Source organism: Lepisosteus platostomus, chromosome 28 (genome assembly GCF_059453375.1).
Source record: "Lepisosteus platostomus isolate fLepPlt1 chromosome 28, fLepPlt1.hap1, whole genome shotgun sequence".
Lineage (NCBI taxonomy): Eukaryota > Metazoa > Chordata > Actinopteri > Semionotiformes > Lepisosteidae > Lepisosteus > Lepisosteus platostomus.
In genome coordinates this window covers 6,330,653-6,343,920 of record NC_142638.1, presented here as the reverse complement: position 1 = coordinate 6,343,920, position 13,268 = coordinate 6,330,653, and the positions used below count along the sequence as shown (strand labels likewise).

General features: G+C 52.1%; 1 protein-coding gene across 1 annotated transcript in view; it reads right to left on the bottom strand.

The window, feature by feature from the left end:
* Positions 1-13,268, bottom strand: part of lasp1 (LIM and SH3 protein 1) — a 36,773-nt gene that overhangs the window by 9,167 nt on the left and 14,338 nt on the right. The window contains exons 2-4 of the mRNA XM_088623190.1: positions 13,079-13,173; positions 4,192-4,276; positions 89-196 (exon numbers count right to left, since the gene is read on the bottom strand). Of these exons, the coding sequence (XP_088479316.1) occupies positions 89-196; positions 4,192-4,276; positions 13,079-13,173 (288 nt within the window). The remainder of the gene's footprint in view (positions 1-88; positions 197-4,191; positions 4,277-13,078; positions 13,174-13,268) is intronic.

Below are 13,268 nucleotides of genomic sequence, written 5' to 3'. Positions count from 1 at the left end.
GATGTGATGGATGGATGGGAAGGGTGACAGGGAGGCCAGGAAGCAGAGTGCAAGGTGAACACAGTGGAGGGATAGAGAGAGGACTCACGTTACTGATCTGGTCCTGCGTCTTCTTGATTCTCTGCAGCTCCGGCGTGTCGGCCACCACACTGAAACCCTTCCCCTTGTTCTTCTCAAATTCCTCCTTGTACAGCACCTGGAAGACAAGGGCGCACACACGCGCAGGGGTCAGCACACCCTCTCCTGCAGCCCTCCTCAATACACACTCCTCTATCTGTGTGCGGGTGACTTACATGCTTTCATTTATCTGGGGCGTCTGTGACGCTGAGCTCTTGACAGTTCCTGCTCAGTGCAGATTCCCAAGCTACTGTCAGTCTAATGGCACAACGTCTTTAGCTGGGCAAAAAGGCTGGGTGGAGACTGAAATACCTATAGACCTATATATCCTCCATTTCTATTATTGCAAAAAAGCAGTAAGATAATTTCTCTCATCTTCATGTTTTCTTAAATCCCTGGTCTTGTATGTGGTGTTTTAGTTCTCTATTAAGAATACAATACAATCAGATCAAATATACTCAAGACACAACACTCATATTCACCACACTAGAAAGACTCAAACCAGATGAGCCACAAACGTGACTCTTGGGGGTAATGAGAGTAACGTGCATGCAGCGCACAAGCTTGTGGGTGTCCTGACAAAAACGCTCATGCACTTATTTTCAGAGGGACTCAGCAACCCCAGGACAATGTATTTTAAGACGGCAAGACTCAATTCTAACTGAAATCAAGTGGTTACATTCGGTGACACAAACCCAGCACAGTCACGCTTCGGGTGACGCTAGAACGCGGCTCAGAAATAGCTGCAGGAAATGAGAATCAGCCCCCCCCCCACCCCCGTGCCCAGGGCTGAGAAGACGACACTATTACTGGGAGTGTGGGGGCGGGCGTGTGTGAACGCGCTGTCCAGCTCAAGGTGAGGGCCGGGACTGCACGCCTGCCTCTGCGGTTTCCTGTCGGCTGCAGCGAGGCGCGGGCCGCCAGAGAGCGCGGCACCCAGCCGTCTCCTTTTAAGGGCTGCAGAGTGCCGTGCCGACAGCGTCCCGCCCAGCAGGTCCCGCACACACACCGGCACGCCTTCCTGAGACACGTCTACGAGCGGCTCTGCAGCTGCCCCGGTCACGTCCAGCGCCGGACCCGGGCCTTCAGCGCACTTTTCTTCAGCTCTTCACTGTCCTATTAATGCCAAGCTTTTGGTCTTCCCATTGCGTGTTTTAACTGGGGGAAGGGGGCAGGGTATGAAAATCTCTGTTCTATTTTCATACAAACTACACATTGTGTTCAGTCACACAGGCTGGGCAGGAAGTGGCAGAGGCCAGGAACACGATTCTCTTTTGTCTCATATCGCACCCCAATATTCACTACACACAACTCCTGCCTCCGGCACATAGAGGCCCTACAAACCACTGACACACAAGCACACACACACACACATCAGGGCAGGTCTTCTGCTCCATTTTTGTCTTGTTTGCAGGCTAGCAGCTCATGGATCGGGGGCTCTCCTGTGAGTCAGACACGCACACACTCACACAACAAAGTATTTGTCCGCATCACCCCTGACTCCACTGTTCGAACTGTTAGTGCTGCTACAGTCACAGCCACTGCGACTGATCTTGCATCTTCTGCTACTGCTGCCGCCACTGATACTACTGCCATGATGATTGATACTGCTAATATTACTATTATTACTGCTGCTACAGCAAATACTGCTTGTGTGGCAGCTCAGACTACTGTTACCATGCCCAATTCTCTCCACTACATCTATTGATGCTATGTGTTACAGCCACTAGTGAGGAAATAATGCCAATGGAGCTATCGCTGATAACGCTGCTAGCGCTGTTATCTTCACACTATGGCTGTATCTCCTGTGACTAAAATGAATGACAGCAAAAAACAGACCAAGTGAAATTACACCCCATTTGCACAAGATGGGACACTTATCATGGCTCTCATTTGAGCTTTTACAACTCGTGCTGAAGGAGGTTTACATGGCTTATTACGACAGGGCTGTGGGTCGTGCAGTCTGTTTGGCAGAGGGAGACGGAAGCGAGTGGGGAAATCCTACAGGATTAAAAAGGGATCCCTGCCAATGCAATGCAAATCTGCAGCATACGGGCAGAGCTGCCCGCTGCCAGGGGAAACGGAGGCAAAGAAAACTGGCACAGGGGCTGAGGAGCGCTGCTGGCGCTGCCAGGACAAGAGCAATGTCATGACCCGTCCAATTACTGCCAGAATGGAAGAGCGTTAACGAAGCTCATTAATGCCATCAATAACTCAGCCCACACTAGAGCGCGCTGAATGAAATCTGATGCGAGACACAGAGCTCGAATACAAACACGACATCGCAGCGGCTGCACTGTCTTCCTGCAGGGGCAGAATTCCAGCCCCAGGTCTACCAGTGCTACAGAACTACGCTGGCAGTAACATCTGTATCTCTTTTTTTTTTTTGCACTGCACAGATTGCGTTTTTAAAGAAGCGGGGGTGCAGGGGGACCGGTCTGTGTGTCCAGTGCGGCGTGCAATGGGTTCCTTTTTACGAACGAACATGCCGACAACGGCGCAAGCCCTTGATTCTCGGCTTGTGCCTTGGCTGGGAGCCCAGTTTCAGCCAAGACCCTTTCCCCCAAGGTCTGGCACGCTGCAATGCCCCCCCAGTTCCTCAGAGTAGCCTTGGCTTTGCAAGCACCTGGAGGTTGCTATAAATTGTAGTTGCTATAAACAGCAACTACAGGCCCAAAAATCTGCTAGTGTGGCCTTGAGCTTCCAGCAGGGTCTGATGCAGCCCGTCATGCAGGAGGCTTGATATTAATGTTCCAAGGGGGGTGCAGGTATGAAAATGCCAACGTGTGTAATCTCTATGTACGAACGTGTGCAATTTCCTGTTGTTGTTGTTGTTTTTTCCCTGGAGAGAGGGGGTGCTTCTGCTTGTCGTTTCGTTGCGCACGAGTGTCACTAGCGTGCACACATCTGTACCCACACTCGAAAGCAACAAGAACAGACCAGCCAGTCCGAGAAAAAAAAAAGCCTGGTCTTATTTCACTTGATCCCCGGTGCAGGCCTGCTCTGCGTTGGTATCCTAGGAGAGCTAGCGCGTCTGTCTGTCCCTGCGGAATATGGCTGCAATAATCTGGTGTAACAGAGACCCCGCCGCCACCAACAACAACATAATCCGCCTTCGGAGTCTTAATCGGTGTGGTGAGCCGGCCCGGACTGTCTGTGGCCCTGCCCGGCAGTCCTAATCCCCTGCAGCAGCAGGACTGCCAAGGGATCCGGACAGAAACAAGGGGGCAGGCTGGCACACACAGAGCCACGCCACATTCCCTGCTGGGGACTCAACAGCCCCTGACGACGCGCGCAGCAGGGCGTGCACGGCGCATGGCCTGGTGCAGACGCTCACCCAGGAGGCTGACACTGCTGTCCCTGGTGTGAGAGAAATGAACTGCGACGGGGGTGGGGTGGGTGCTCCTTTCACTACAGCACAGATCTGCACGCACAGGATGGAGCCCCACGTCTACCTGCTGTCTGTCATCTCATCCCCCTGTAATCCACACCTTCACATGCATGAGGTCTCACAGCGGAGCGGTTATCAACTGGATCTAACTGCGACGTTTACAGTCAGAAGCAGGGTGGCAGCATTCCTGTGTGTGCGCACGTGTGTCTGCGTGCGTGTGTGTGTGGCTGGAGGGTGTGGGTCAGCGTGGCCCAGTAGAGCCGCCCCTCCCCCCCCCCCCGGCGTTGCCAAGGGAACCCCATCGTCATAGCAGCCAGACAAGTGTTCTATCAGCCCTCGTTACCAGACCTCACAACCAGCCACTGACGCATCACCACTGGAGAGAGGAGGAGGATGAGGCTGTGATGAAGAGCTAGAAGGGTACAGAGAGAGAAAGGGTGTGCGTTGGGGGGGGGGGGGGGGGGGGGGAGGGGGAGGAGTGGAGAAAGTCAAGGCAAGACAGAGGAGACCAAAGGGAAGAGGGAGAAAACAGGATAGAGGAGCAGAAACAACAGAGTAGGGAAAGAGAAACCTTAAGGAATGCGGACAGAGAGAGAGAGACAGGTGGACACCCGTGAGGAATGAAGGAAGGAGTGGAGTGCGAGAGGCGTGTGCGTGGAGGGGGGTTTCGGCGGGCCCAGTACCTGGCTCTGCATCTTGCTCTGCTGTTTGAGCCGCAGGTTCTCGGGGGTGTCTGCCACGCTGGTGAAGGTGGTCTTGGGGTAGTGTCTGAAACACACAGAGAGCACGCCGGTCAGCGCCTCAGGGGCACGCACAACGTCCGGGCTTCAACGTCTTCCCACCAGCTGTCCGGCAACCCCGCTTCCTCCCCAGGCCCATAAACCTCCAAATCAACAAACCCCCACACTGCAAGCTGGAGGATCAGTGCGTCTCAGGCCCGCCGCTGCACTGAACCCCTTTTGGGGAACGTGGAGATCCTGCAGAATGTGTTACCTGACACCCCTGTGCCAACAGCTCTAATCAATATCACCTCCGGAGGATCCCAACACACTCCACACTAGCGGGAGCCCCACTCCTTCCCCCACCAAGACAGAGAGTGCGTGTGCGTTATCCCCAGGGGGCGATTGGTTATGCAGGAGCGGACAACATAATGAAAAACAAACTAGACACATAAACATGAACAAGGGAATCCACTGTTGAGCGGGGTTATAGCCACAGGTATAATTGCGAACTATAATTGCGCTCTGAGGGGTAAGTGGAATTCGTTAAAGACAGGGTGAAGGGTGCTCTGGGACGGAAAATGCTTTTTACGCAAGACTCGTAACTGGTAGAAATGGGCCAGGTCTGAAAGAACAGTATGGCTTTCACCCCCATTTGTTCTTACTCCTTAGATTCAGATTCCCAGCCCAGCAGACCTGGGGGACAAGAGCTCAAGCTGAGGTGCATCCTGCGCCTGGGTGACCCCTGGCAGCCCCAGCTGCACAGCTGATCAGCTGCGGAGGACTGAGAAACTGCCTCGAGCGACCTCAACAGGGAGCTTCCCCTCCGAATTCAGGGAGGCCAGGCTGTTCAGGACCAGGGTAGGGGTCTTTAACAATGAAGTCATCAGGACCCCAGTTCAGCAGCTCATCTTCATCGCCACCACCATACCGAGGCACTGGCTTGAAAATTCTGTTCCAGAGGAAAGAGCGCCACCTACTGGTCCACCAGCACCACTGACTCCCATCCCAGTACTGCCCAGGACCAGTCTTTCACAGGCCCTGATCTGAACGGGCTACAAACTGGCGACAGTGGTGCTCTTTTATGACTAGGCCCCGCTCACTGAGATGTGATCGGTTAGGTTCAGCATCAGCTGCTGCCCGTTCCTCAGACTCACCTGCTTGCACTGACGTGACATGAGCTTGAAGGGGCAAGTTTGCCCCACTCAACTGGACATTTGTTTTGGCTGCTAAGCGACCAGCCAGCATCTCCCAGTCAGTGAGGAATAGGGAGGGGTGCACCCAACCCTAAAACTGCTTAAACAATGTTTCTAAATGCGATCAAAGTCTGACCCACACACAAAACGCCAACTCTCAGCAATCAAAATAAGCTTTGGATGTAGTGAAATACACTTCTACCAAATAAAGACTACAGATATTTTCCCAGAAAAACTTTCAACGTTACTCAACAATTCTGCAGCCGACAGAGCCCCTGTGCCAGTATTTCAAACACACACGGCAATGGCAAGGGGCTGCCATTTTATAGGATTCTGCAAGACTTCAATTATGAACTCCAGCTCTGGAAGTCATTACTCTCCCTCTCTGAGCGAAACGTCTCGAGTTTCTTCTCGCTGCTGAACTTCCTGTTACAGTTCAGCAGCTCTTGGAAGTCAAGTGGAAAATGAGGTGAAAACGAAGGATCACGGCTCTTTCTTGGAAGTCCCTAGGAGATGGAGCCGACAGAGTGCAGGACTCTGATTGCACACCACGCAGGGAGAGAAACAGCCAATCAGGGGAAGGAGGACAAAACGGCAGAAATAATAAAATCAGATTCCCAAATTCCCACGCTGGCCAGAATCGAAACGGGGGAGGAAACTCAACAGAGCCGCCGCCCAGGAGAGGCCTGGCACGAGCTGGACCCTTCGGGATCAGCCCGGGTGGGATCTGGGGACGGACTGGCTCAGGCAAGTCAACAGAGGAGGACGGGCTAAGTGGCACCCATGATTCTCAGGTTATGGGAAAGCAGCTCTGCGAATTAACCCGAGAGTCAAAGGAATCTGTGATGACTGGCTGTTCCCATGCGACCGGCGTCTCTGAGGTGTCCTGAACCAGGGCCTCCTGCCCGGACAGGAAAAGAAAAAAAGTAGCACAAGCAGCGCTTGCGCCAGTGATCCCCTCCGTCGTTAGTCTTGATTTATTTGATTGTTTAATCACAGCAAAGCTTATCTCCCCTCCGCCTGCTGTGTGAACCCCCTGAAAACAGAGTCTGGATTAGGCGAGTCATCCCTGCAGGGCTGCTAGGGAAACTGCCCCCAAGTGTTTTTCCCATCTCCGCACTCTGCAGGGCCAGCCCTAGAAAGACAGTGGCATTCAGGGCACCGGATCACTAAATGGCATGGCTGGTAAAGAACACTACATGGGCCCCTGCTAATTGGTTCGCTACAAAACCTAAAAGACACTATGGAGGACCAGAATCCCTCTAGCAGACTGTCATACCCATGAGCAACGGGAGTCTTCATTCCCCTGCCTGTCTGTTAATGTATGAGAGAAGACAACAGTGCAGCCGAGGTGAACAGGCTTAACCCCATCTCACCAGAAGGACGCTTCACAAGTGACGATCTGTGGCTGGGCTGGCTCCCGCAGCCCCCCAACGGGGAGCGGACAGACAGCCAGTCACACGGCCACGCTGACTCACGGCCGCCCTCAGACAAAGAAAGAACGGGCCCCGAGAAAAGCGGACCGTCATGTCCTTGGGGAGGAAGCCGTATCTAAATAAAGGCTCCTGGCAGGAGAGAGCATGCTGTAAATTACAGCTCTGGTGTTTTCAAGCAAGGAAAGAGAAAAAGAACAACAAAGTAAATAAAAAAAAGCCAGAAAGCCAGCCAGCACATTCTGAATGTGACTGCTCTGGCGGTGCCGTGTGTGCATCATGTGTAGTTCAGTACCCACGCCCTGAATCTGGAGCAGGTTTGTTAAACACGCTGGCTCCCTCATCGTTAAAATGCTGTAGTATCTGAAGCTACAGTGTGTCAGCAGGAATGTCTGGAGCTCCACAGACACCTGCGCCAGCCATGCTGTGTTTGAAGGAAGTTAACTCACTTGAATGTAACTCTCCCTACCAGGATGAATGAGTATTTACTAAACTTGAGAAAAACAGCACATAAAAAAATAATCCAAAAACCAGAAATAAACTAAGCAAAATTACTGAGGATTTTTTTCATGTTCCAATAAAGCTAAAATAGCCTTTACTTGCACGCCCATTCCCAGACAGATGATCCTTTTGGATGTAAAAGTGATTTTCATCATTTCAGTCCTGTGAAGTTGCAGCGGTATGTATTCATGCAACACTCAGAAGATCCACCTGCTTTCTCAAGATAACCAACTAGTGCAGGAAGATAGAACAGCTTCCCGATGGTCACCTGAGGTTCACTTTACCCCAAGGGTGTTTGGAGTCTGGAACAAACTACCCATTTTGTGGCTGGACCCAATGCTCTGACTTCTTTCAAGAACTGAATGGATGAGATCCTTGGATCACTTAACTACCAAACGGGTTAGACGAGCTGAGTGGCCTCTTGTCTGTGACTGTTCTTTCCTATGAATGGAAAAGCTTTTGGGGGGGAATCACACTGGTGTCTCACAGGCCCGACAGGCATAACTCTTTGCCAGTGGGCGAAGCACATTATTCCTGGAGGACTCTAAAAATAACAGAAGAGACCGTGAAAAAAATAACTCAGACGTGTAACAAATCATAAAGAAGCTACACAAGACATAGATAGAAAACTCCTAAAATGGGTTAAACCAGCAGAAAAAAAGCCCAACCCAGACTATGCTGCCCATAGAAGTTACTTTATTTAGCCCACATTTAAATTTAGCCACTGTGGCAAGAACCTGCGCTCTCTCAGTGCTTCCACTGCAGAGAGGGGCAGAGAGGCAGCGATAAGCATCGAGTGTGGTCGGGAAGTATGAACCAGCTAGTGTTGTGGCTTAAGAGTGGTGTTTCAGCCAGGAGTTTAAACACAAGGCCTCCTTTTTTTTGCAAATTTGCGTCTCTGAGTCACAGGCGGCGTCAGGCAGGCCAGCGCGGTGGTGCTGTCCCATCATGCCCTGGGCTCTCCTCTCCCGAGTTCTCTTTTAAAACCGAGCCTATGCAAATCCGCAGCGCAGCTCTCGGGAGGGAGGAAGTTCGTTTTTCTTCTACTTGCAAAACTCATTTCCCTGAAAAGCTTAAAAATTTACAACTGAACACTACAACTGGCACCTTAGAAAAGGGAGTCGGCCTGTCTGCTTTTTTGGATCTGCTTGCCTGTTGGAAAGCTAACCGAAGAGCTTAGGCTCTTAATGGTTCACGTGGTCTCTGTCTCTCACATTCTGCAGACAGGAGTCAGACACTCTTGCAGTCACATTAGAATGACACATTGGTTCTGCCAATTGGCTACCTGCCAATTCTGTGCCTAATACACACTGAAAATCTCTCTCTACTTATTTATATGTTCTTGTATTTCACACAGACCTACTCAAGAAACAATGTCCCTCACTAAATAATCACAGCTACTATTTATAAAGCAATTTCTTTCACAGGGGTAACCACTTCTGAGTTTCACGAAGCCACATTAAGTGGTGTAAAGACATGTTAAGTGACTGAACTAGCGTGAGGCACAAGGTTATCTCAGAAGCGCAACAACGCAGGTCATTGTACTCGGCTCTCCTGAGCCGAGCCCCCCGAGTCCGACAGCACTGAGGTCACCGTCTGCCTCCTCCACAAACACCCTGGACGCGCGGGAAGGGAAGTTGACTGTGCCTGTGTTTTGCAAAGAGGATCAGCAGGGCTGCGTGTTGCAACACGAAATCCTGCGGTGCTGACAAAACACTGACACCGAGAGCCCAGTTTAAAGACTCACCGCACAAAAACGGACCACGTCTGCAGAAGCTGTCCATGCTGGTTCACCTCCTAAAGCTACTGCAACATCCAGCTATTTTCTAGTCGCGTCATGCAATTCAGGGTCGCGGGGGGGCTGGGGTCAATATGGCAGGGCACACCCTGGATGGGATACCAGTACCAACCCGTCGGGGTCGCTGAGGGACAGCGTCAGGACTGAGGTGCTTCAATGGCGTTGCTCCACAGCCAGGCAGGGTGCACTGATCCCCACCCTGGCTGCTGAGGTTGGAGACAAGCTCCAGGCTTCGAATGTTACAGGAAGTGCCGGATAAGGACTTGATTTCCACTGTCTATTCACCAACCAGCAGAAGACAGATGCGGTTTCAATAGTTCTTTAAAAATCTTTCACATTTTTATGTCTCTTCATTTATGTTGGTTGCAATATATATATATCGCACTCTTTCTTCACCTTACTACACCACGGCCTCATCAAAGTGCCTATTCTTGCATGCAGGGTAATCTCCCAGTTCCCTGGGGGCTTGTTCAGAGTCTCAGTGCAAAAGCAGCTTCCTGTAATGAGCAGGACCAACTCCCCCCACCTCCGGCCCTAAGACAGCGCAGATCCAGCACCTCCAATAGCGGCTCTCTGTGGCTGGAGGGGACAGTCTTTAACAGGACGGGGAGCGGGCCTGGCTTGTTCAGACTCATCTCACACAGGGCCTGGCTGGACAGAGCCAGGAGCGGGGCTGGACTTGTGCAACCCCTCCGCCTCCAACACCCCTGCCCCTCATTTCCACTCACAGCCTCACCCTACGCACCCAAAGGAGATCATGATGCAAACGGAGAAAACAGTTTGTGATCACCAAGCCCTCCTGGTTCACCAGGGACATTTCCCGGCCATCCACCCTCCCCCACAAAGATTTGCATAGCTTGATGCTTGTCTGCTATTTAACTGGCTGCGCCATGTGAGAAGATCTGTCGGTCTGGAAATTCACATGCACTTTAACACACTGGCGTCTAACCATGCAGGCAGGTCTCTCCTAATACCAGTTTATTGGACAAATATGCATTTTAAACACAAGAATACCTCCCATAAACAACAAAAAACACTTCTGTGGTGCTTCCTCATTAGTCCAAGGGTGAGCCTCACCAATGCTAACGCAATAAAAAAAGTCAGATGCTATCACTGGTTCTAGTTTTTACAACCCAGCAATTCATCAGCGTCCTTCTGCAGCAGGTCCTTGTGTAGACACCCCCAGTTGCAACGTTGCACAATCCTTCGCTGACCACCGCAGTTGCAGACAAAGTGCAAATTTAACCCGTGGAACAATAACCTACGCACCGAGCCCCCGGGGAGGGGCTTCTCTGTGCAGAAAGCAGCACCCCCGCTTCTCCAAGCGCCCAGTTCCACATCCCCGGGCCGCGGACCGAGGACGCTGAGTGAACAACAGCCAGCATCATGCTTTCCACTTCCTCTTCAAAACAGGAGGGGAATTTTTTTCATTTAAATATACTGACACACTGTTGTGTCACGATCCCTCATTCAGATCAACTGTATGGGACCCAGGCTGCGCCGGCGCCCTAAACTGCTGGATCCAGATTCTCCCCAACCCCAGCTAATCTCGCACACCTCCCGCTGGAGCAGTGCTCAATCCCGGAATAGCCTGGCCTTCCTCTCCACAGATTACATCACTCTTGCCGACACAACTCCCGAACAAAGTGGATCGTGTTGCCTGCTATTTACTTTGAGCTGACAGACAGGCTAAGCACTCTGATGCAGCAGGACTGCTGTGCTGAGCCCAGACTGGCTCACAGCTGGACAGCCGAGACTTACTGTCATACAGCACAGGCCTACCGATGTCCACTGATGGATCATTAAAGGCACAAAGACTTGAAGGCTTACAGTATAGACCTGGATCCTCCCAGTCAAATGAAACACCCTCTTCGCAGTGGCCGAACATGAGGTTGGCCTTGCGGAGCAGCAGAAAGACTTTCGTCGTCTTCCCCGGCCAGAGAGATCCCCACTGCTCAGGTCCCGCTGGAAACCAGTGGGCCCGCTGGAATGTGCAGCTCAGTCCCACACGCTTGCCTCCAGACCAGAACCTCTGCCGCAGGTGATTCTGCCAGAAGCCTGGGCTGCAAATCTTTCAGAACCTTGTGAAAAACGCTTATGGACTTATGGACTGTTTCCCACAGTGCAGGGTGGCCCGACAGGAAACCCACAGCTGAGATAACGCGGTCCTATCAGCCTGGGCCCTGCCCAAGCTGGCGGCGTCCATCGCTCAGACAGAACGGGGCTTTCTGGGGTGGGGGTGGGGGGATTTTTTGCTGTAGGTTGCATTTGAAGGAAACCGAGCCGCCAGACTCAGACAACACTGCTCTCCACCACTACCATCGTAGTCAGCAAAAGGCTGCAGCTAAAAACTGCAGCGGATGTCTGACACAAAGCCTGGGGGATGTACACACAACTGAGGTATTGCTAGCAGAGCTGACCTAGAGCCTTCCGAGTCAATATCTCAGAGAAGGTGGCGTGAAACTGGGAAACGGACAATCTGGCCTCCCTAAAGCTCTCCTCGCCTCTCCCCCAGATCTAACTGGCAGGGGGGCAGCTGTGCGTCACCCGGGTGGGGCTGCACTTCAGTGCTGGACGATGCGACTCCCCTTCTTTATAAGCAAAGAGCTCTGCGGTGCCTTTGGGATGAGAAGCGCTTCATCAATGGAAGGAATCATTGTTATGGCTTGTTTCCAAGAAACTCTGGGCTCCATTGCTCCAACACCACTCTACACAGGATTTCTCTGGGAGGTAGGTCCCCTTCAGGCCATCAAGGCCCATAGGGATGTCTTCTCTGGTGAAGTCCTTCATTAAAGCACTGCAGTGTAAAAACACAACCAAGCAACGCACAAACAACACCCCACGGCACTGCTCCTGGCCGCCTTTGCTTTCCATGCATTAACAAAACAATAAATGTTGTGGTATTGTTTCCTTTTTAAAGAAACAAACAGTGAAGTTTAATTCCCTCTTGGGGAAAAAAGATGGCTGCCTCCTGTGAGGCAGGCAGCGGTTTCCATTTTCCACTTTTCGGCTCCGAGTAGTCTCCCTACTCAGAGAAGTTCCAGATCTGGAAGAGGCGCTGCCAGGGAAAGGAGGGGTGATGGGGGGGCGGGGGGGGTGAGTGTCTTGGTAAGGGGGGATACCAAGGATTCCTCGCTGCTCTGGGAAAACTGCCTCTCGGAGAGGCCCTGGGAATTCTGTCAGACCTCTGGAATTCGAACAATTTCCGTGTCTTCCCCAGAGGCAGCAGGGCGAAGTGGGAGGAGGGGGTGGTGTGGGGCGTGCCCTTTCCCACAGCACAGGCAGGAAAGAGACAGGACCAGCAGAACATCCGAACTGGGATGGACGAGAGGAGGCCAGTCAGCCCTGCCAGCAGACTGGGAGCGAGCAGCTTAGAGATCTGGGGATCTCCTCCTGCTGTTCCCTGAAAGAATCCAAGGCACCAGCTTCAACAGCCTTTCTGGGGAGCCTGCGCCCAGCGCAACGTGTCCTGATCAGAGGATCTCATCCAGCCGGTTTCTCGGAAGGATCCAGGGTACCAGCTGCAGGGGTCTGGCTCGTTCCCGACCTCCAGCCACAGGCAGGAGAAGAACGAGCCTGGTGTGACCTTCTCCTTTCAAGACGACGCGGCAGCTGAGACACGCCAGCCCCCAGCGCCCGTTTAGCGCACTGAAAAAAAAAAATCTGGAACCAAGAGGCTGGATTGTGTGTTTTTTCAAACATTTAAAAAAAAAAAAAAAAAAGACGATGATTTATGACTCACGTGTACAGCAGTGAATGGTTTCAGTTTGCCATTCAATACTGCATCCTGCTCCAATGTGAATCATTCCCATTCCTTCCCCTTTACCATGGGCGTGCACACACACACACACAGAGACACACACACAGCAGAGCGACTCTCGTCGGTGCACACGGGCGGCGGACCAGGAGGGGGCGATACTCACGCGTTGCAGTACGGTTTTTTTTCGAAGCCCTTATAATTCTTCATGTTTAGAGTCATTTTGCAGACCTCGCAGCTGAAGCACGCCTTGTGCCAGACCTGGGGAGGAGAGACGAAACGTTTCCCGCGTTAAAGCGTCATGCAGCTACGCAGAGGAGGAAGTTGGCCTCTGCTTTGATCTGTTCGCTATTAAT